Raw genomic sequence first — 24,866 nt, forward strand, 5'->3', positions numbered from 1 at the left:
CCCGCCACCACCTGCTTACTGAAAATATTGGTGGACTCCATATGTTCTCCAAAGTTTGACATGATTCTCTTTGCCAGTCCTCCTCATTCTTCTTTTATCCCTGGGGTAAAGGATCACAAGGGTCAGGTGAGAGTGATGGCAGACAAGAAGGATGGTGGTGGTGGCGGTGGTGGTGGTGGTGGTGGTGGTGGTGGTGACGAGGGAGAGGAAGTAGGTCCTCAAAGGTCCTCAGACGGACACCGGACAGCTAATGACCTTGTCCTCCAGCATGACGCTGACCACCAGGAAGACGAAATACAGCAAGAACATAATGAAGCCGAGCAGCTTGCTCATGCGCCACTTGCAGGCGGCGATGGAGATGATGACAAATATGAGCATGAGGAAGAGGAGCACGATGGCACAGAAGAGGCCGTTGGAGCTGACTTGCACTGAGCTCATGCCGTTGAAAGAGGACCACAGGAGCCAGGGGAACGGCAGTCTGCAAATACACAAACACACATTACCCTGCTGTAGGGTCTTCTTACAAGTAAGCTATTGTCCATGTGCACTTCTTGCAATTTGCAAGTTGTCTTACAGTAAGCAGTGCTTTACTCTGCCTAAAAGATATTTACACCAGGTACTGCACTGAATATGGCCAGGAGAATTATTAAGGGTCCCAACCACCTGAATAATGGCCTTTCCTCCCTGCTGCGGAGGGAAGAAGGGACCGGATACACCAGGCCAGCAATGTGAGGCTCAGGAAGAGCTTCTACTGTCAGCCCACTAGGATCTAATGAAGTCTTTGCCTAAGGTGGGATTACACTTCACTTTGATTGTACCTTATATGACTACATGTGACAAATACACTTGATTGACTGATTGATTGATTTATGCTCCAACATTGACATTGTTTTAGTCATTTTCAAGCAAAAGAACCATCCTTTGCAGGCCCTAGCTTCTCAAGTGTGAACATTTGCTCACAATTTCAATTTTAGGTAACATTGGGCTTTGCTAAGGGGGCACATTTCACAATTTTCAGAAAAAAATATTAGTGGGTTGATAATGATAATAATCATTACTTTAGTAAATAATGAAAATAATTATGGTTATGTGAGCCACCTCCGTGACAACTGATCAAATTGCATCCACTGATGAAGACTGCGAGTTGTGGATGAAAACCACAGAAAAAGCTTGTTAGCAGTCTTTGTATCAAGATTATTTTGTTAAAAATCCTGTTTGTAACCTAATTTTAATTTATCTTTATATCTCTTTTTCTTTATGTCAGATTGCTCACACGCTGCTGCATTGTAATGTGCACATGGATAATTCAATATGTAACATGCCACAATGACAAAAACTAAGACTAAATTATAGCATATGACTTGGTATAGACTGTGTTAATATTACTATAATATTAGTATTTCTGCATATACCTGGCTATGACACTAAAATCCGTATAACATGGGGCAGACTCAAACACAGTCAGATAGCATACCCAACAGTAATGTCGAAGATGTTGGAGCCTACAGAGCTGGATACAGCCATATCACCCAGCCCCTTGCGTGCCACAATAACACTGGTGATGAGGTCAGGGATGGAGGTTCCAGCTGCTAATATAGTCAGACCCATAATCTCCTCGGTAATCCCAATGGTATCTCCAACCTGCAAAAAAAAGAAAAGAAAAAGGAAACTAAGCTTTGGGGTAAATAAAACCTAATCTGTTGTTCCAGTATTTTTAATTTCCTAGTGATGGTTGAAAGCTGATGGAGGTGGAGAAACAGTAGCTGTAGCTTTGACATTATATTTATCTTTACCTGTAATTCTCTTTTTATAAATGTAACAGCTGTAATTATTAATGAGTGTGCAGATTATAGAATACGGTAAGATTATATGAGGATTTTACAATGCTGCTGTTTTAATTGCTCATTTCATGTGTACCTGGTGAGCCCACCACACCATTAGGTAGGAGAAGCATGCGATCCAGCAGATGGCACCCACGAAGGTGACGGGGAAGAACTTCTTTGACGACTAGCAGTCCAGGAAGAATTGTGAATTTAGCAGCAAACAGATAAGAGATAGACAATACATAAAACTGGTAACACTTTCGTAGCAAAGGTTTTGACTGAAGAGAACATGGTGTTGATTGGTCAAAATCTGTCCCTCATGCAACCATTTACAAAGATACACACCTGCTTCCTGACGTCAGGCAGCGTTAGCCACAGGGGGAGGACGACAGGCATAATTAAGAGGTAGGTACAACGCTTGCGACAGGTCTCAGGCCAGGACAGGCTCAGAGGCTGGTCGTCTTCCTCCTCATCCTCTGCCTGAGAGAAGACACCAGAAAACAGAAAAGAGGGAAAGAAAGTAAGGGTAGCCAAAATTAATCAGAATACCCGTTTTAAAGCATGTACTTTGGTGTATTTTTCATGGACTCCTTTGCTCCATTTAAGGGAATTCTCAATGCTACAGCAAACAGTGATATTTTAGACAATAGTGTGCTTCCAACTTTGTTCGCAACAGTTTAGGGATAGAGGAAATCCCAGCTGCCAGGTTCTGAAATCTTGTGGAAAGCTGAACCAGAAAGTCTGGGAGTCCACATATAGTGTAAACATGTGGCGTGTAATTTACCCTTTGGGAATAAATATTAGACACATATCAGAGAAAGCACCCACTGGGTTGAGTCATCATTTCTGCATGTACCTAAAGGAGTGTCTGAAAAATTCATTATAACACAAGTGCGTCCTTAAGCTTGATAAGGTGTCTCATTGGGATGTACTGTACCTCTCCATAGCAACTGTCCAGAGAGGCAGGCAGTACTCAAGCAACACAAGGACTTCAAGAGAGAAAAGACAGCACAGGTGCAGAAATTGATGGCGAGACCTGGATGTGCACATGCCTTTGCTCTGCGGTGACCCTAAGACGGAGGAGTTTGATGACTGTGATTTGGGAGATTGCACCAAGCTCGAAGGGCTCTGCTTCTCCAGTCATCACGGGCTCATCACTGCTGACTGCTGATGCTGGCTGTACCGACAGACCCCTAAGGTCTGATTGGACCTGCCACTGGAATGCCAAGTGAGCCAAAGACTGTCACCTTTCTGCAGGTCAGCATCAAATAAGCTGTCATTGCCCAAAGATGACAAATACTGAGACAAAGGCAGATGGGCTCTACAAAAGCCAACTGAATTATCTTTATTTATAGCATTAATCTCCCATACCTATTTAGTTTTTTTGTGCTGATTCACGCAAAAAAAAAGATTCTCAATTAAACATTCTGGTACTTTCATGGTACAACAACAAAGCCTTCCGAGAATGGAAAGATGTCTTGGGTCCCTTTGTATCCAATTATATAGGATGCTAAGGAGCCATGGGGACCTGCAAAGAGCAGGTCTACACATGCAGATCTGAACAGAACACAGTGATGACAAAAAATGTCTCTTGCCCTTTTGAGAGTGACGCAAACCAAGGTGTAAAGAGGCATAAAACGCAGCCAAAGACATACACTGGCAAGTAAAACAAACAGAAGGACAGATGCTGATAGCAGATGTCATTCTGTAAGTAATAATTTTCTCCAGAAGACCATTTAAGTCTTAACAGTATCAATCACATCAACTAAGCATGCCTAGAGAGTGAAGCAGAAAGCTGTAAACATGGCCCCTGCACAAATCATGAATCATATGGAGCTTATCCTGCTGTGACAGCTAGTGCTGTTGAGTATAGCCTGGTAACCTTGGTAATCAGAGCTCCTGAACAACTGCTTGCATCACTTATGCTCAGCATTCTGATTTCTCCTCCTTTCCATATCCAGATGGCTGTATTGTTGTCAGTTAAAAGGCCTAAAAGCAAAAACCTGAGGCTTTATGAAGATCAATTCTGAACCAAAAACATGCCCCTCAAAGATGCGAGGATACCATAGGTTTTCATTAGTGGTTACTACAGTATGTATTGAAAGCAGTGTTTGCAGGATCATAATAGCAATATAACCATCAGACAATCTCATAACAGGAAAAGTCTCTGGATTCAGGTCATTGATTGTGCTAGTGGATTGCAGTTTGGCCTCCAAGTCTTTTGTAGATAAGGTGAGCGTGTGCAGGTTATTGTTTTTGGCTGACACTTCACACCATGAGGCTGTTATTTGTCTATTTATGATTTCCTTTATTTTCTTTCTAGGCTGAAGTACCCCATAGAGCCTGTACTCCCGACCCTGAGTTGGTTCCCAAATGCCAGCCCCTTGGGGGCCTTTCCTGCCCTGTGGTGCCTCAGTTGGCAACACTGCCAACTCCGAGATTAAAGACACTGACTTTTACCAGACACCACAGTGCTGCAAGGGGAGGTGTGACATTTACTATTTTTTTTCTTCCCGGAGGGGAAGCACATGCATTGGCACCTGGTGTTAGGCAACAAAGCTACACAAGTTGAAATGGTCAAAAAAACTGTTCATGAGCACAGCTGCAACCAAGCACAGATGCAACTTGTAGCATCACAAATGCACAGAGTTCAGACTACAGGTTTCAGCCATCCTTCTAAATTTAAAATTTTAAGTTCTTAAACTTGTCAAATAGTCCTGTTCAATATCCTTGTGGTATTCACACAACACATCTGGAACATAATTATTTATACAGTGTAACAGCTGAATCTACACCTGCTATCTGAATTTATTTTTTGACAAAGAGACTTCAAGTGGTTTTGCAAGAGGAAAAGAAAAAATATTCAAATCACATGTTATTTCCATCCTATAACCCGTGAAACACATGAAACACATAGTATGTTTTCCCAATCGTCTTAGCTATGTTAAAGGAGGTAGGATGAATCATAAATTCCTGTTGGTTATGGTTTTCTTTAATTTCCAAGTATTTTATTTAAAGAAATGATTACAGGAGCTTTATGCTCTCATAAATATTCAAAGTATGTGCTGAAAGTGAATATCTTTTATATGGACAATTTGCTGTGAGTCAGAGACTGAATGTGCTCATCATCCATCTTTACAAGAAAAAAAAAAAAAAAATTAGAACTGAATGAATGTGTACTACACATGTACACGATACAATATTGCTTTCATGAAAACCCTTTAATTTTAGCTGTTTCAGGGGAATATTATATGATCATTTCTGTAACCACGACCCTCTTGGGTTTTAACAACAAAAAAGGGAGCCAGGAAATTGTGCTAGAAGTCTGCTGCAGATTTTAATTTGACCTTAACTATCCTCTTATTCCCCAGTCTTGGTTGCCAAGGCATCCATGAGGAATTGAACAATTAGTATGACAGGCCCTGTGGCAGCATATGAAGGTGTGAGCTGTTTCCAGCTACTTCCTGCCTGACACAGACAGGTGCACTGTGGGACAGACCACTAAAAATAGCAGCATGTGGGAATTAAATATGCCAATAGGCGTCCAGCTCTTCCAAAATCTGTGAATTACCACCTGAAAAAGGTGTTTCTGTTTCATGTATCAGCTTTTTTTTTTTTTTTTCCCCTTCACCTCAAAAGTTTTGAAGTGAGTCTAAAAATTGGCTGAAGTAGACTGCATTGCCTCGATTTTTACAAATGCAAATATTTTAAGCTTCAGGGGAGTGATGACAGTTTTTTATCAGTAAAGACTATTATCAACTCAGAGAGAGTCAATCTGAGAACAACTCTATCTTACCTACAACGATAGCTGCATGTCAAAGTGCTACTATATCCATTTTTTTAGGAACACAAAGGTCTCAATTTTAAATTCAGTTGCTACAACTCAGTATATTAGAACTGTGTAATTCATAGACTGGGCTTTGATTCAAACGGGGATCGTGCAAGATTACAATCTGTCGTCCTGTTGTCCTGTCGAGACCTTTGTATGCAAAGTTACTGTCCATTTTACAGTTTATTTGTTAAGCCTTTTCAAATCCCTGCAACACAAGATCAGTTGAGGAAAAAAAAAGATAGTGAATTAATATAGTGGGTTAGTAGCTTGAGCCAAGGTAAACTGTACTAGATTAACCCAGAGAACAGCCGATTATATTAGTTTTCGGGCCTTGAGAAAAATTATTTTGTAAATCTTGCTGCACAAAGTTCAGATTTGAAAAGCATTAGGTCAGAGAAAAATCATTTCAATAGAAACAGTGAGGATATACATTTCCTTAGTAAAAAAAAACAAATTTTTGATGCTGTTTATTGCTGGCAAAGTAATCTGCATTGTCAGTGGTGGAGTCCACCTGTCCCACAATGGATTGAAATGACTTGCTCATTCACACGTGATTCACAGGAAATGTGTGTACTCAATGAAAGCTTCTGTCTTTGGAATTTTGCATGTCACATAGTTTTATAGACTAAACATATCTGTGTTAAATATAACGGCAGCAATTTATAAAGAACAGCTACACAAGCTGTTTGTCTTCAAGCTGTTTGATGAGTGTGTCATTTCCAACAGTACTCCAGGACTGGTATTATTAAGATGGTCTTAGTAACATCACCAGCACCCACAGGTGTCACTGCACAAAGCAGAACTGAAATCTTGAGTGATTAATCTGTATTTTAAGGTCTATTTTACATGCTGTTATAAACTGACAATCAACAGAAAATGACATTTGCAGGTAAAACATTGCAGGAAAAACATTTGTTCATTTGTATCTGATATCTAGAGCTAAATACTTAAAGTCCAAACTGAAAGGCTTCAGGCTGTCTTGGGTTTATTCTTGGTCGTCTCAAAATAATAAGCGGAAATCCAGCAGGATGACCGACACACCCATCTCCTCTTTCGGCATCCTTCTCAGTGTGCGACTTTGAATCGCTGCCCTCTAGCCCCAGGACCGTCTGCTGGCCTGGCAGGTTGCTGCATCCTATCGTCATCGCTCATGCCAGTACAACTGCTGCAGGTGTCATTCGGGGCCCTCCGTGCCTGGCCTTTCGTCAGTATGTGTGTGTGTGCGTGTGTGTTTGGAGATGTGTATGTGCGCGAGTTTGTCGGTCTGAAGCACCCAGCGGCGTGGAGCAGCAGGTGAGTGAGGAGTGTGATTACAGAACTCAGTGGGAGAAGGCGGGTCTTTGGCAGGTCTGGCTGAGGATGGAGGAACTTGCCCGATTGCATGCTGGGGAATTACCAGCAGTAGTGACCTGTGCCATAGTCAGTGCAACCTTTGAATCAATCACACTCAAGGTGGAACACAGACACAGATGAGAGGCATTAAATATTCATAAATGTCTCTCGAACTTTGATGTCCGTCTCAGTTTTGTTGCTTTTTCAAAAGAAAGGATATTTTGGGCTGGATAATAATAGAATCTGGTAGAACACACTACAGTTTGTCACTTTATTGTAGTGTGTGTGTGTGTGTGTGTGTGTGTGTGTGTGTGTGTGTGTGTGTGTGTGTGTGTGTGTGTGTGTGTGTGTGTGTGTGTGTGTGTGTGTGTATGTCCTGTGATTTCTTACCGTTTCCCCCTCTTGACCTGCGGTTCCATTCATGGGTGGTGTCACCTCCACTTCCACGCTGGAGCTGTTTGGAAGGTTCTTATCTGCACAGAAGTTCAAAGATTCATTTAAGTGAGAAGCTGTCATTGCCTCAAATAGACCTGACAATGTCAGCTGTTATGACGTCGAGAAAGGTGGCCAACACCTCAGTAACATTAAGTAGTTAACCCTTTCAACCCCACACATTTTCTGTTTAAATATTCATACTTTTACTCAAGTAAGATTTTGAATGCAATTTTTCTATTTGTAATTTAATTTTAATACATTTTTATTTTTTCATTTCAGTATTGCGATTGTATTTAAGTAAACTATATAAATAGCTCCACGACTGCTGCCTATCAATCATTTATTTCTGTCATTTATCATGTGAAAAAAATAGTTAAAAAACAAACGAACACTGAGTCCCAGGTTATGTTTTAAATTTGCTAATTGGTTTGACTAATCTCAGTGTATGTTAATGACTGTTTTCCAACTTCAGGTATATTTACATAGTGTATATGCAGTCTATTCCATCAATAATATTTCCATTTTATATTGAGGTATAAAATAAAGTTATGACAAAGGTAGAAAACCTTAAATTTGAATCTAAATGCGATGATCAAAAGGAACAGTGTACGTCTGAGGCTGTTACTATCATCCCTCTCCCTCATCATATCCTGGTGTCTGATACGACTTTTTTTCATTTGAGGCCAGACTTACTTAACAGCCCTTATTAAAATACAAAGAGCCGAAAGCCATGTAATCAGATGATAAAACTATAATTGCCGTGGAAATTGCTTTAATCCAAGTGTGGTTGTGACACAATTAGAAAGATTCTCAGATGGATAATGTGACTTGGTGCCACTATCGCCCAACACACGACCTCTTCCCTTCGCTTGGATGCTGTGATATTATGGATAAAGATGGGATATGCAACTAATCACATGCATTATACACTGAACTATAATGACATTTAATACATTTGCAGCAAATCTTTTACTACAGGCATTACAAAAATTAATTTGGGAAATGTGAGGCCTGAAAAATAAAGTATCCCGAGTGCAGTCATGCATTCTGATTAAGATGCTAATATGTTAATGCGACGCTGTTAGCATAATTTTGCCTTGTTGATAAACATCTATGTCTCGCTTTGAATCTGCTGCTCTGACTGCATTGTGGCCATGAAAGCGCTTCCTCTGGCCTCCTGTTTATCCTTTGGTCCAGTGCTCTTTGAAGTGAAAAACACACATAAATTACACTTGGCAGTGACTGTGATTGATTTAAATACTGCTTGAAGACAACACTTGCAATCAATTTGGCAGTTCTTGATAATGTCATGCTTGTTTAACATCGGATGCGACGCTCATTAACGATTTCAGTCAGCAATGCTAGTGATTAAAGTCTGAAATACTTTGCAGGGTGACTCCCACAAAGTTTGAATATTTCTGAAACTGACTTCGAATCTCAGGAAAATGTAAGTAAGCTACCCACCTGAACGGCTTGCTACTCCGTTGGCCTTCTCACTGTCCTCGACTTGGCATTTCTTTTTAGCGATCTTGTGAAGGATAGATGCCTTCTCTCGAAATTTACCTGCAAAACAATCGCCACAGTGGTTAAACATGGAGCATCTTTAAAGCCTCTTGGCCTCATCCCAGTCAGAGCTCCATCGCCGTCACCTTTGACCCCAGAATGGGTCACTTTTCAAAAGCAAAGCGGCTTCCCATAAAACTGCCTTTCAGACAACAATGAGAGTCAATATGACATAGCATATCATATACTGATGATCCTGCAATGTCCTGGTCCTTGGTGGAGGCAAAGCCAGCAGGGAGGAAATCTCTTGTGAAGAGATCTGCCTTTCTGGAGGTCAGTTACACTTCGAATATCAGATCAAAAATTCACAAGAGATGTCAGAGGAAAGTGGGAAAATACACACAACCAAAGGTTTAATTTTGGTGTCACAGCAATTCAAATAAAATCTGTATTCATATAATCAAACAGGAGGCGTCCGATTTTTATAGTAGCTCCTCATTTTTATTCACATGCAAGGAAGCGTCTCCTGTTTCCAATCGCAGTTGTCATGTGCAAAACCTCAGAAAAACACTAACACTGTAGCATGAAAGACACATCTGCTAGTTGGAGAATTTAAACAGCTGTGTAAAGGAAATCACTGGTACAGATATATTTTATGCTGATAACATTTATTGATTTCAATAACTGGCAGATGAAGCTATGACGCAGTACACTGAATTGAAACCAGTCATCAATTGAACATCATGACCTTGTTGCTTACATAAGCGTTATGCCCTCTTGACATTACAAATAATGGCTCACGCAAGGCAGTTCTGCCCGTGTTGTAATGACTAGTGGTGACTAGCCGCTGGCTTGTGGAACAATGACTTTCCTCAAAATCCCTATGGCTCGAAATCCCCCGACGGCCCACACACAAACAACAATATAGTACTGAGACAAGAAGAAATATGATGCCCCAAAACCATGTAGTACAGGTTTTTTTTCAATGTTGCCATGTTAATATTTGATGGCTACACTGCGAGTTTTATCTTTTAAAACAAAACTATAAGATATTTTGAGTTAAACCTACTCACTTCCTGTGTGTGTCCGTCTTTGCATGCGTGTCCTGCCTTGTCCCAATCAGCCTATTGCAATCAATATGAAAGATTTTTTTTTCTTCTCATTTTAAGAGGGCATGGCTGATTTGTCAGTGCTTGACACAGTGATGCGTCGATACGTACTCCACCAAACCATGTCATCACTGTCTGTGACCTTCTGGCAAAATCATTAAACACCCCAAGTCACCACCAGGCCTTCCTCTCATCTCCTCCATCTCACTCTACATCTCTTCATCGCTTCCGCTTTTCTCACTCGCATCATCTTTCTCTCACTTTGTCTTCTTGTTGTTTGGCAATGCACGGTTCCTGCCCTGTCTCTTTTTTTTTAATCACACACACACATGCACACAAATACACAGACATACATACATACTGTACATTTTCACAAGACTGTGATCACACATTCCACTGCCTTGACATCACTCACCTTAGGCGAATGCTGTCAGTTGGTATGCTAGTGAGTCGGCTGTCGCGTGTATTCGTTATAACAAATGTGGGCGTGAGATCATTGTCTCTACTTGGATATACAAGTAGAAGGGTTGGGCTTTCTGATGTAGGCGTTCAAAGGAAGTAGCCTACTTTAAAGTTCAAGAGGTTCACATGAGGGTTCAGTACTCAAGTATGAAATAATAAAATACCTATGAAGACAGTGAGGAGTAACCACAGAAGCAGTTAAATTAAGGAGAAAAAAAAAAGGTGTCAGGTTTTCAGGCTGGCCCGCAGAAAACGGCATTAGAGATAAAAATGAGCATTACTATCTTTATATGCCTCATTTTACCTCCAGAAATCATTTACATAAAATCTGCATACTCTAATACCTTAAATGCTGAAAATAATACTTGTATAATCCTCATGAAATACAAGAGAGGGAAATGTTGTATCTATTAATATAATGTGATTTTCTTAATGTGCTATATTTCCACTTAAGCTAGTTTCATTAACTGATTATTTACAGTCCATAGCTTAGAAATTAAATGCACCTCTGTTTTGCTAGGTGTCTGTCTGTCCATCTACTGGTAACATTTAATAAAATTTACAATTTAATGTGATTGTGATATAATGTGATTTAAAGCTAGTTTAATCGCCCCATCTTGCATGCTGAGATTTGCTAACCTTGTTAGCTTTAGCAGGAGTTTATCTGATTTCTTTGCTAATTGACTTTAGCCACTGCGTCATTTAATTATGTGGAATAGCCTAACTAAATGAACTGTTGATTTATTAAAATTGATATTTCCATTTACAGGTAGCTGCGTCTATCTCACTAGCTAACTTTCACTGGATATATAGCTCTCTTGCTTTAGCCGTAGATGATTGTATACTGTAGAACGTGTATGTGATGTATTGGTGAATTCTGTAGTTCAGAAAAGCCAAACGTACAGTTACTGCAGTGTGGGCAATACAAAGTCACAATACAACAGCTACACAGCCAGAGTGCAGTTACCTGGGTTTAGCTTGGTTTTCATATCTGTTTTGTAGTGAGTAGTGAAAAAATGACATTTCTATGAAAGTATTTTTAATGATGTGAGCTAAGGTCAAAAAGTCAGATTCAGGTCTCATTTTACACCAAATATTTGATTACTGCATTTTGCCTGTAGGGTATGGTTCTAAGTAGGGCAAACCAAAAAGAGAAATATCATCCAACCAAAGTGCATGAATCAAAGTGAGCACAAAGACAACAAAAAAAGCCCATCGCTTATGTTTAGACAAATGATCTAACATAAAAAACTAAAATCACATGTTTTCTTGATTAAATGACTATTTTCAGTTTGTGAAATATGGGGAAAATGTTTCCTGGGAGGTTCAGCACACATTGTCAGGATGACCCAATTTACATTATGAAGCAATTGCAGAGTCTTTAAAGAATAACCAAGTCCAGCCCTTCCCTAACCGTTGTTACACAGACGCTCATTTTCCCTGTCAGCTCTGCCTGTTACGCAACCACTGGGTGGATGAGTCACTCCAGTTTGCCAAATTCAGCAACGTACATCTTGCGTCTGTGCACTCGCTGCTGGTGCAAGTGGAACCTCCAAGTGAGCGCTGAGGCATGGATGATGTATTTCTCAGTGGCGCAGATGGTAAACAGTGCCAAAGAAGAAAAGAAAAAGAAGAAGAAAAAACGAAAACCTTGTGCTTATGTATTTTGAAGGTGGGGCAGGAGATGGTATGCTGTTCATTTATGTGTGTGTGTGTGTGGGTGTGTGCGTGTGAATGTGTGTGTGTGTGTGTGTGTGTGTGTGTGTGTGTGTGTGTGTGTGAATGTGTGTGTGTGTGTGTGTGTGTGTGTGTGTGTGTGTGTGTGTTTTTTTTAGCCTATTATAATAATAAATGTCTTAAAATTTCACCAAGAATCCAACATAGCAGTATATTTCTCACAAGATAAAACATAAGCAACATGTGACTGCAGTTGTTTTCAGTTTAAATATCTTATTAATATGTAGAATTAAAAAAAAAAAATCCATAAAATCACTACACACAGTAAGACACAATATGTACATATTTTTTGGGCAGAATTGAAAATTAAGCCAAAAAATGAAAAAAATAAAAATGAAAATAAAAAAGTAAATTGATAAAAAATGACATGGCTAACATGATTTGCACTTATGTCAGTGAAATCTCAGAGAGGTTGTCCAACTAAAAAGCCAAAACTGTATGTCACAAGCAAAAAAAACAAAAAACAAAAAAACAATGGGGCTGGAGGTGCTGTTTCATGATTAAGATGGAGAAAACAAAGAGGAATGGCAAAAGCTGACACAAAGAATCAAGTGAAAACTTTCAGGCTTACCTTCCTCAGTCATTGAGTGATAATATTTTAGTTTCCCATAAGTCCCAAGCTCTACAACATCACAGCAAAAGACAAGGGTAAGGCAACGAACACACAGAGAAAAGGAAGAGAGTGAACATGACAGAAACAAGACAGGTCCGCTGGTTCTACATCACATACTGTACAAACACTCACACGGGCACAAGAAGGTGACATACTGTACACAGAAAGAAAAAGTCTCTCCAAGTCATCCCTGCATAAGTGCAAAACAAAGCAGCAAGGATTGAGTTACAAATTATATACATCATAGTCTAACAATAACTCAGTCTGATAAAGAGCCTGCCGATGGCACAGGTTAGATGCTATTAGAAAAGATTTGCAAGAAAAGGGAGGGGGCAGGGGCAGTTAATATACTATAAAAAAAATAATGAGGTTCATAAAAGGATATATTAGAAAACAATAACAGAACAGGAAAGTCAGAAGAGTTTTAACTGGGTCAACATGCAACAAAAAGATGAGTCCTCCTCTCCTCTGCACGCAAGCTTATTCAAAGGCATGGTGATTCAGCATTTTATTTCTACAATGAAACCCGAACAATTAATTTGATTCCCTTACTGACGCAGTTCTTCATGGTATAGTTAAATTGACGGTCAGCACATCTGCATGATGAATTAGTCAGGAATTCAAACCTGCAGCAAGAACTGAGCGTGAAGCAGCTGAACAGAAGACACTGGACCAACAAGACCTCCCACGCTGCACTTTATCCTGGATAGTACAGTAGCCCACAGCCTGGAGCCTCATGCTGTTCTGCCTATTTCAACAATAAATAACTAATGGGGGCTCAGTTTTTAGCATTGCTCTGTCCGATTCTCTTAACCAAGACGTACAAATATGGTTAGAAATATTACTGGTTGGTGTATTATATAAATACACAAAATTAAAAAAACAACATTTTTTCATGTCTTAACTAAACTATTTATTGCACAAATACCAAAGCTATGTCTATATCCAAATGGACACTGATTCCCCCACATTACATAATGCCTAGTTACCTCATTCATGTAATTTGTTTGGCTTTTATCTATTTATATCTGTATCTGACATTTCTGCTCCTTAAATACTAACATAGAAGGTATAATGTGTAGCATGTTAGTTTAGCGTGTTAGCAAGCAATAATTTGCTAATTAGCTTTAAACATAAAATAAAGCTGAGGCTGATGAGAGTGTTATTAGTTTTGCAGGTATAAGTCATAAACCAAAGTGTTGCACCATTTAAAAATGATAGCCAGATGGTGGCACTAGATGGAAAATGATAACAACTAATCCTGAGGGAACAGGGATGTCTGTACCAAATTTGAATGACAATCCATCCACAAAACCACAAATGCAAACCTCATAATGGTGCATTAAGTACACATCACCAAAGTCATTAGGATTCATTTTCAACCTTGACCAAAGCAGTGGACCAAAGCAGCTGACTAACATCCTTAATTCCACACTCTTATTGAATAGTAGCAGTGACCATGATATTCTGCATACTCAACAGACCTCACTGTGATACATTTCAGTTGATACTTCTGTCTATTAAAAATAGTCACTATGATTTTTTTTTTAATAATAGTAATGCCAACTTAAAAACTAACTACTTATATACAACCAGAGGTAAGACATAAACTGACACTTTATCTATTCACAAGCATACATATGAAGTGATGTGCATGTTGTAGGTGCGCAGTGCAGTAAGTGCTGTATATGGCCACACCCACAAGCCCACATGCACTCACACTAATATCCAATTCTGCCCAACAGTGGGCAACTGCTCCGCTCACATGTGAGGGGATTATGGCGCGATTCTCATGCCAAATGCGAGACTTGGCAGCCCTGAAAACACAAATCTAATGAGATGAAAACACGTCCCCTTTGAGAGTGTCTTGCTCATCTGCTGCACTCCCAGACAAGTGCCTCAATCCCATATGATCAGGCGATTTAGGTTTGAAGTGCACTATCACTGCAAGGCTGGCCTCTAACTGAGGTTGCTCTAAGGGCAATTAACCCACGACACAATCACCGGCAGCGCAGTCGTCTGTTTGCCCTCTGTTACCAGAGAGAGCGAGCGAGGGAGGCTTGTTGTCGTTTATCAGGGGCCCTCTTGTCCTTGTGGTGTGACCTCTAAACCTCTGGTGAGCTGTGTGTGTGAGTGCGTGTGTGTGCATGCCCGCTCTGTCTGCTGGGGGTTGGGGTGTCAGGGAAATTCACAGTCTGTGCTGAAGCAAAAAGGCTTTTAACATTGATTCTTTCACCCACCCGGCACGGGGTGGCTCAGAGGGCGCGGGAGGGGGTTGTGACATGTGTGTGTGTTATATGTGTACGTGTGTGTGTTGGTGGTAGAGATGGAGGGATGATGGGATGGTAGGTGTTGGTTGGCTGGTCCAGTTACATAACATGCTGAAGGTGCAGTCGTCTAGCAATACAAGGATCTTGTATGAATTACACCTTAAAAATGTTAAAGAAACTGTTTCTAATTTAAGGAAATACACTTACTGTATATTTATTGTTATTAGGTATACCCTCAGTCTATTCATGTGTGTTATATCTAATCAAATGCTGAAAATGTGTTAAATTGACACCAATAACGAAAAGCCTACAGTAGTATGTCAATATAATATATGTATATAAATGGAAAATTGGGTTTGGAAGGTCAGTGACAGTGGGTACAGTATTGAACCATGTGATCAATGGGGCTGCAGACAGTACTGGTGGCAGGGGGGTCGGGGGGGGGAGGGGCACAGTATGAGGCATGTTGGCCAGATGAACGTCATAAGGCTAAAAATGTAAAAACTGTAAGTTTCCTTTTCCCTTTCTTGTTTCCTCCTTTGCTTACTAACTTCATTTTCTTTTAAATATATATATGAATTTATCCAAATAGATCTCCCACAATAAATCATGCACGTAAGCCTACAGTAAGTTGCTGCCCTTGGGCTTATTTCCTTCCGTGTCTGCATCAAACCTTCCCCAATGAAACTGTTGGTCACACCATCAATTGTCTCACCAGTTTAACACATAAGCGAACACAGTCTACCATTATAATTATGTACACGACTGTATCATGCTTTACCGACATGACCTTGTCCTCCTCTTTCTCAGCTTGTGGGGGACTTGCATACAGCACCTGCACCTTACATGAACAAGGACCGTGTTGGCATTGTGAGCAATCTTTTCGAGTCCACCTCAGTGAGATAACAATCAGCCAAACGCAAAACGTCTGATGAGATCTCTCTTCTCTGTGCCACCATATTTATAGAGCTGCACTTCACTGTCACACAGCCCTGCTGTTGGGTAAATATACCTGAACTGATTTAGATGAAGATTAATTCTTTATCTCATTATCAAAAATGCATGCAATTTCATAGAATCGCCCTTAGTTTACTATACGTTCTGCATAAACAACCCCCACACCTTCCAAGATGCTGAGATCAACCCAAGCTGTGGATATGCCTAGACTCATCACCAGAGTTCAGTTCTATGGGTGATATTATTGAAGAGCTTGAGTCAAAGAATGCACGTAGCTTGAATTCTGAATGCTGTTTTGGGTGGCTTTTTTCAACCATCCACTGCAGGCTCTGACAGTAGAGTGAGAGCCACTCTGCCCTTCTCCCTCCCCGTCTCTCTTTGTAGTTCAATATTTGATGCCACTCCTAAGTGATATTGTTTGTAGCTCCTCACTGATGGAAAAAGAGATGCAGTGCACTCGTGCCTGGAACTAACTGTACCAGGCCATTACATGCTTTTTGCATGTTACAAAAACATGCAGGATAAAAGGTCTAGTATTAAACTAAGGACATTCAGTATAACAAGAAGAAGAAAGCTGTTGTCCTTTAACAAAACTTGGATGCTGATTAAACATCTATTGTATCTCGAAAACAGCAAGTGAATACTTAAAATCAATAACGATTTGGTGCAGCAGCTAATTTTAAAAGCCTGTACAGGGAAACACATTTTAGTCCATCGCCATTAATTGCTCTGTCAAGCTCTTATTGACTCTGAATCCTGACAAAGGCCGTGTGTAGAGAAGAGAAAGCAGCTCACTACCTCTCTCCATCTGCCCAGAACAACAAGTCATGAACTAAGCACAGAGTTGTCAAGTGGAGACAGCTCAGTTAGGATATGGCACTCCATCTCCTTCCTTTATCTGAACGTCTGCTGTGTAAAATACCTTTCAGTGACCTCACATCCCTGGAGTTGAAGGACAATGTTGACAAGATAACCCAGATCTCTCATTTTGGGCCTACCTGTCTCACAGAGAACAGAGCTCCAATGCTAGAACCAAAGGGAGTTCATAAGAGGAGAGAGAGGATTGGGGACAATGGGGAAAACGATGCAGAAATGGTCACAGAGGGTGTCCAGGGAGAATACATCCACAGAAGAGAATGGATATTTGAGGGAAAGAATCTGCAGGAGTGGACAGTACAGAGTTGACATACAGTACAGCAGCGCTTTGGAAATGTATACATAAGGGACATGTTGGCAAGAAGAATTGCCTCCAGGCTGTTGGGATGAGAACAAACAGATTTTTTAGGGGGGGGGTGGGATACAGAAATTAGAGTAACTCACCAGAGTCAGCAAATTCTGAGGGGACAGTAGAAGAAAGAAAGATAGGAAGACAGAAACAGAGAATAAGATAAATCCAGGTGATATCCAGTCTAAAAGAGCACATTTAACCATTTATATGTATTATTCCATGATGAGAAATGTACTTTTATAAATACTAGTAAATTAACTAAATTAATTTGACAAAAAAAAAAATTGACATTTTGTGAAATAACCATTCTTGCCAAGAGTTAGATGAGAAGATCGATACCACAAAAAAATTACAGCCAACACTGTTTTGTCCTTCTTTCACTTTGCATGTTTTAGAGGAGCCGGTAGATGTACTCTTACCTTTGACAAGAGCCAGGCTAGCCGTTTCCCCCTGTTTTCAGTCTTTATGCTAAGCTAAGCTAAATGTGTCCTGGCTGCAACTTTATTCTCAACAGACAGATATGAGATTGGTATCAATCTTTGCACTTAACTGTTGGTATGAAAGTGAATAAGCATGTTTCCCAAAATGTCGAATTATTCCTTTAAGAGAGACACACCGGCATACCCACAAAAATACTCTTGACATCCACAAACATTAACCAGGGTTTTTCCTGCATAGAGGGGAATGCTGCTGCAGTCTTTGACAAGAGTAAAAAAAATCTCTATGGTTCTGCTGCATTGATTTTAACTCTGACTCCCATTATAGAAGTGCTATATGCTAAATCAGCAGAGTACTCTTACTTACAACTTACTTGCATTGCATTAAATGCATTTTAGGCAACTGTGGTGGCACTAGATGACAAAACAACATAGCAACATGGCCGTGAAAAGCAAATTCACATTAATTACAGATCAAATGCTGCAGGATTAAGGAAGCAATGACGTAGTGAAGAGTCACTCATGAGTCTGCTTAGGACCTGCTACATGTTAACATTCATTTTCTTCTCTCACAACATGAATCAAAAGCTAGGAAGTCACGGTTGAGCTAACACCGTTGCCTCGTTATGAGTCAGGAAAAACCCCCATAACACAAACACTAACACACACATTAAAACGAACACACACAGACACACACACACACACAAACGCACACACACATACCTCTTACTAGCCCACACTCTAAAAGTCAAACAAGTGAAAGGCTTCCCAGCAAACAACCTCAGACTTTCCCCTCAGCTCCAAAGCACTGACAACTTATTTTGAGACATGTCTATGAAAAATGTATGGATGGAGTCCTGCCAGCTCCTCGGCAGCCCAGCTGAGCTACTCTTAAAGCCTAAGAGCACGCGAGGACAGCCAGCACAGCCTCCGTCTTTGATGGATGCACCTGTTCATCTCTCAACTTAGCGAGTGCACAGACAAAATGCTCCTTTGCATTAATGATATCGATAAAGGTGCATAAAAAACATTTGCTCATCTCTGAACTGGGCCAACTTTTATTGGGCCCTTACCGTAACACGATCAATAAAAAATAATTAAACACTGTAAACGCACAAGGCATCTGATGAGTGCACTGCAAAAAATGTTTTCAAGTTCATCATCGCTTCTATGTGTAAACTGCAGCTTGTGAAAAACGTCCAACCTGCTACATGGAAGATTCCAAATAATACATTCAAGTAAAAACAAATCCCAAAGTGTTGCTTTTGTTCTGTGTTAATTAATTCAATCCTCAAGTCATGTCACACTCTTGTTGTTTTTTTCAGTGCATTCATTTCCAGCCTGTAATTTGCCAAAAGGCTCATCAGTCAAATGTGGCAAACTGTGCAACATCCTTGCATTTCTGAAGCAGAATTAGCCTGTTTGACCATTTAAATCCACTATTAAAAACAATATATTTATAACACATAGGAAATGTATGTAGATGTTTATTTTTAGATGTTTCATTGTGACTCAGACCTGAACGCTATGAAAAAACACAGGCATACAATTCAGTCTATTACTCTTCTTGAAGTCCAAAGAAAAATTTCAGGCTACCATCGTCAGTGTGTGTTTGATTTCCCAAATAAAAGCAAATGATAAATCCCTCTACAAAGAGCAGCAGGGTGGTACTGTACATATACGACTGTCCATACAGACTCCCCCAGCAGGCTATGATTTACATTTTAATCACTCAGATAGACAGATGAATACACTCAGCCTTGGATTCTGTGTACAACAACAAGTTGATGCATGTTAATGGGCTCTTTAAGGGCCGTCTCGTCGCAGCGTATTAATCTTTCCTGAGCTGACTCATTCTAGGTTCGGCTTTCCAGGAATGTAAAGTCATTTCGGAGAAAGCTGAAACGCATCCACACTACTGAGCAGATGTCTCCTAATGTGATTAATCAATCCAGAGGGAAAATATTTAGTCTGACCATAATTGTTTTCTTATAAATGGCTGTTTGACCTTGTCCGACAGTATGCGGTATTTTGTTATCTTCTAATGCTGTTCGTGACGTTTGAATCAAACAACACACTGCACCTACATTTCAAAGAAAGGTAAAAGGAAAAGGGGAATAAAAAGAATGACGTCATACAGTAAACAGGCATTAGTATTCAACATTAGTATACATTTTTTGAAGGATTAGGATTCATCACATCATTTTATACTGCTTCCTCATCTAATTCAAAGACCTTTCAACAAAATTGAAAAGAAGAGAGTTGAATGACAAATTCTTCAAACCCTCCTCAAACCCATCTCTTGTTCACTCCCCATTTTTCCTTTTCCTTCGTTTTTTCTCGGTGGGTTGAGAATGGGATGAGGCTGCCTCTCCCCTGGCTTATTAACATATTCATCCTCTGTGCCGAGCACTGACACTGCCGTTTTACATTTCCTTTAGCTAAGCTAATAGGCCTTCATCTTGGATTAAAGGAAAATGATCTTCCACCTCCACTATGCTCTGACACAGCACTGAGCTCGCCTTGCCGACTATTTAAAAAAAAAAAAGGATCAATCCAGTCTCAGACATGTTGGGGCTAACAAGTGTTTCTGAATGTTAACGGCGGAACTTCTGAATTTTAAGGGATACATGGAGTAGTTGCGAAAGGATATTTTTATTTGGACTTTAAAAAAAACTGCCAAAAACACCACGCTGACAATATGAGCTGAACGTTATTTACTTAATACTTATGTACTCATAACATAGTTTTCTTTCACTTAGGTTTGTTTCATAATGAACCATGCTGTCGGAAAGATTTAATTTTTTAAGAGAGAAACAAGTTCAAGGCAAGAACAACCTGCAAACAGAGACATTTATGGACAGCAAATGAGAACATCTGTGAAATACTGCATTTTATAGTTATGTTTTCTGTGTGTGGTTTGTCTGACAGTCTCACCTTCACTTAAAGGGTCCAATGTATGAATCATGAGCTGGAAAATGCTGTTCCTCATCAAGCTGTTGTGCAGGGAGGCGGAACTACCCCCCCTCTGAAGCCGAGGTCTGGCCTGTGAGAGGACAGAGATGGATGTCAATCACACACCATGCTGCTGAGACTCTTTACCTAATACATGCTTCCTCCTAGGAAAAATATGCAAGTCATGAAGCACATATGCACCAGCCTATTAAATATAAGCACTTTACTAAAGCCATTTCTAATCCCAGTTTATTTAACTAAGTGCTGGAAATCATGCTGTTTTATAAGTTTTACAGTATAAAGAGTGATCATCAACATTTTATGCAAAGAGAGAAGTATTCATGTAACTGCATTTGTTCATGAATATATGATGTTCCAGCACCTTCAATTGTGCCCCCTGTAGGGAAATGATTCCCTAATCCTCTTTTGCATAAAACCCCTAAGCGGAACCTGCAACCCAGTAAAAACTACCATAAAGTACCCCGGCTTCTGAAAATATAAGCCCCATGGGTTGAGACATGCATTCACAATTAAAGTGGAATATGAGTTCCTTCTCCAAAGACAGCCCTCGCAACGGTCGCTCCAGCAGCCGAAGCCGAACTTGAGAAATGTGGGAAATAGGCACCGTTGCAGGCGGCAGCTTGCCTGATATGAGACTGAATTTTCAACTAGTTGTCACTCGTTCAAATCAGTGGAGAGGGCAGATTCAAAAGGTCTGGACCCCAAGGCAAGGCGCCAGCTGTTTGGAGTGTCCCCTCCTTTGGCTGCCCACAGGTGAGGCGTAGGCACAGGAGGCGTCAGGTGATAATTCACAGGCCCATATGGGTGTGAGCGGGAGGCAAGGGACACGTGTAGGCTGTATGTTCTCAGAGATGTGGCTTCTCAGTGTGACCCCGTAGAGCCTCCTTCTGCTGCACTGTTTTATCTGCTTCCTTTTACAATCAGGATGAAAACTTAACACCGTGATTTATGTTTTTGAAAGCATACAAGCATTAAAAAAATCTTAGATTTTCTAAACACATGCTCCTTCCTGGTTTGCCTTTTTGCATGCTGTTTAAAAAATAAAACTTGAAAAAAAGGGGGTTCAGAAAACAGACAGAGCTACTCTCTGCACACAGGGATGCTGAAGGTTAGAGATAACAGTGTGCATGTCTTGTTCACAGTATGGTGGGAGAAACATAAGTTACGCTACTACATCTACACAGAAACAGGGACAAACAAAGAAGCAGACGGAAAGAGTGTCAATCAGACAGGACCTACCGACAACTTGCCGTCATCCTCTGGCGTTCCAGGACTCGCCTTCTCATCCAACACAAAGAGAGAAGTAGTAAAAGGGGGGAGAAGGAGAGAAAGAGAAAAACAGGACATAGATGTGAAGCATGCCGCACACAACCAGACGGACAAGATGAAGAGACGATAGAGAGAGACATTACAGCACAGTTACAGTGATGGCGATGACTGACTGTGATGTAAGTGGACAAGACTTGAGGGACAGATTCCTCCCCACTGCTGTGCCCGCATACTGTGTCAGTCGCAAGCTGAGTAAGATTAGATTGTGTCAACAAGAATTTCCTTGAAATTCATTCAAAAATGTCATTTCGATTTCACCCATTTGAATCAAGGATGTCAACTCATATCAGAATGTCTGGCATACCCTGATATACACTGTAAAACTAAGGTATAGTGAAGGGAAAAGAAATAAAGGGATACAGTACTAAATGTGTTTTAAACGAACTGTTCAAAATTGTGTTTCTTGCAAAAGGTAAGGTGAGATGAAAACCTGTCAAATGATTGTCCATCTCCATCTCTGGAGCCAGGAGAAGTTTAGCTTAGCACAAAGACAGCACAACTTGTTTTTATACTTTTGTACAGTTTTTGTACAAATGAAACATATGATAAACAATGTGTGGAAAATCTGCCTACAAGCATGTCTAAAGCTCACTAACTTAACACTTAAAAAATACATATGCGTTTGTTTAATCTTCACCTTTAGACAGAGGGAGGCTCAACGTCTTTATGCTAAGCTAAGCTAGCAACTCATGGCTCCAGCTCAAGACTTAATGGACAAACAAGTCAGTGGTATCAACTTTTTTGTCTAACTCTATGCAAGAAAGTGAGTATGCATGTTTCCCAAAATTTTAACTTTTCCTTTAAGTAAACATTGACTTGAAAGTGGTATTAAGTGTAAAAACATTGCCATGCGGGTTCAGGGCTGCCAGTTTTAACGTGATAACTTTGTCTCTGAGAGTGGATACATGCCAGATCGTGCCAAAGTGACTCAAGTCCTTTAACAATCACACAATTCTCTGCCATCGTTCTCAGCAGGCATGTTTGGCATGTGTGCCACTGCAACACAGACAGTCTATTTTTGATACAAAAGCCTTCTACCAACTGCCTGACTGAACTGTGCTCACTTCATCTCCAAAATCGTGTGTATGTGTGAAAGAACCGTCGCTTAAGGCCTCTGCTTCTAACTGCATGGGAACAAACACAAAGCTTTTTGTTCAGATCTTAGCATATCAAGGCTTTGTTTCACAGCCTACACAGTCTTCAGAAAGAAATGTGTACGACATGGAGGCACTGGTGTGCGCTGATAAGATGCGCAATGCCCGATGAAATGCAAAAAAAATGATCCAGTTTGATCTTGTGGGCTCTTAAAAGTGCGGCGCAAATATACAAGACAAGGCCTTCAGGCTTGTCAACCCAGTGATTCATTTGCATGCTAAATGACGCTGCCTTGCATTGCATATCAAATCTCTTGATAATTTTGCACTCTGGTTCATGAGGTGAAAGCTTATGTGGGTGTTGACATTTTTATCCCAACAGATTTCTAGATTTAAAAAATGCTTATCTATTAATTAAATTGTTTCAAGCTGCCGTTGTTTATCATAGCATAATTATGAATTTACTAATTCAAATAAAATTCCCCTTAACTTCAAAGAACTTTCTACTCGGGAGCTGTGCCCCACTGTTTCTGTATAACTGTATAATTTACCATATACTGGGCTTTGCTTCTGTATAGTCACAGAATAATTACAGAAATGAGGGAGCTGAAATTAAACATTTGCAAAAAAAAAAAAAAGAGCAGAAACTGAGCTAATCCTGAGATTTTCCACAAAGCTATTCAACTATAACCTAATTTTTCCCCCATTTCATATCTTCTGGGTAATTCCCTGCACCCTCAAGGTATAATTATTCTGTTTCACTCCCTATCACCCGCCTCAAAAGCAAGTCAGGAGGGTTAGGGGAGAACAGGTGAATGTGCCAGATAGAGATTACGTTGTGGGTCGCTCATTAAGCCAGCGTTAAATATTATGACTAATAATCACATAGAGAGATTAGTATGTTCTCTGGAGTTTGTGTGTTCTCTAATACCAGCAGCTTTTGCTTCCAGTTCTTACGTAATGTCACATCAGGATCATTCTTGGAAGTGGATCAGCTGAGGGAGATAAATGTCCCTCTGCAGCCGCACGCATGTAACGCTGTTACGGAGAATTATCGATTAAGAGTGTGACATCATGCAAATATACTGTACTTCCGCTATCACCTCTCAAATTGCCAACAGCTTAAGAATTTCAGAGGAATCTGAACATATTGGTGAAAAACTGAGAGCAGAGCTTGAAGTCTTGACTTTCGAACATCAGTGGCAGATTAAGGTATTTTCATAGGCAATGTCTGAGCACAAAAGGGGTCAATTTCTGAAAGGGTTTTATCCTTTATGCTTTGACATCAAAGCCAAATTACATAAGAATAATAGCTTCTCCTTTTTTTTAACAGTTTATCCTTAAAATACTCCTTAATATGTTGTAGATCACAGATATATCATGAATTATGGTAAGAGTAATCAGCATTACAATTTTTAAATCTGATGAGCTTCTTTCCATATTATTTCCACCTCATTTCTGTTCAGCACTGCTTGGATTTCTGAGAGTTTGCAAGGAATCAAATTCCAAAAGCTAAATGCGGATCCATCATTGGGGACCATCGATTCAGCTACCATTACAGTGCAACACATACTGCAATTTCCACAGCATTAAATTAAGCCTCCAAAACTCAACTAGCATCACATAAATGTTTTGGGATTCTCAGGTGTACTGAATGAATATGCAGAGAAGGTTCAACAAGGATATTAGCTTAATAGCTGCTTCCTGCTATTTCTCCATCAACTCAAGA

At 40.2% G+C, this 24,866-nt stretch overlaps 1 protein-coding gene across 1 annotated transcript in view; it reads right to left on the bottom strand.

Annotated features, from left to right (window-relative positions):
- Window positions 1–228: 228 nt before the first annotated feature.
- The window catches only part of LOC134005809 (sodium/potassium/calcium exchanger 2-like), a 38,320-nt gene continuing 13,682 nt past the window's right edge, over window positions 229–24,866 (bottom strand). The window contains exons 2-11 of the mRNA XM_062444816.1: window positions 21,954–22,002; window positions 20,676–20,784; window positions 17,394–17,408; window positions 12,805–12,855; window positions 8,887–8,985; window positions 7,378–7,460; window positions 2,169–2,303; window positions 1,918–2,007; window positions 1,475–1,641; window positions 229–478 (exon numbers count right to left, since the gene is read on the bottom strand). Of these exons, the coding sequence (XP_062300800.1) occupies window positions 229–478; window positions 1,475–1,641; window positions 1,918–2,007; window positions 2,169–2,303; window positions 7,378–7,460; window positions 8,887–8,985; window positions 12,805–12,855; window positions 17,394–17,408; window positions 20,676–20,784; window positions 21,954–22,002 (1,048 nt within the window). The remainder of the gene's footprint in view (window positions 479–1,474; window positions 1,642–1,917; window positions 2,008–2,168; window positions 2,304–7,377; window positions 7,461–8,886; window positions 8,986–12,804; window positions 12,856–17,393; window positions 17,409–20,675; window positions 20,785–21,953; window positions 22,003–24,866) is intronic.

Source organism: Scomber scombrus, chromosome 23 (genome assembly GCF_963691925.1).
Source record: "Scomber scombrus chromosome 23, fScoSco1.1, whole genome shotgun sequence".
Taxonomy (NCBI): Eukaryota; Metazoa; Chordata; class Actinopteri; order Scombriformes; family Scombridae; genus Scomber; species Scomber scombrus.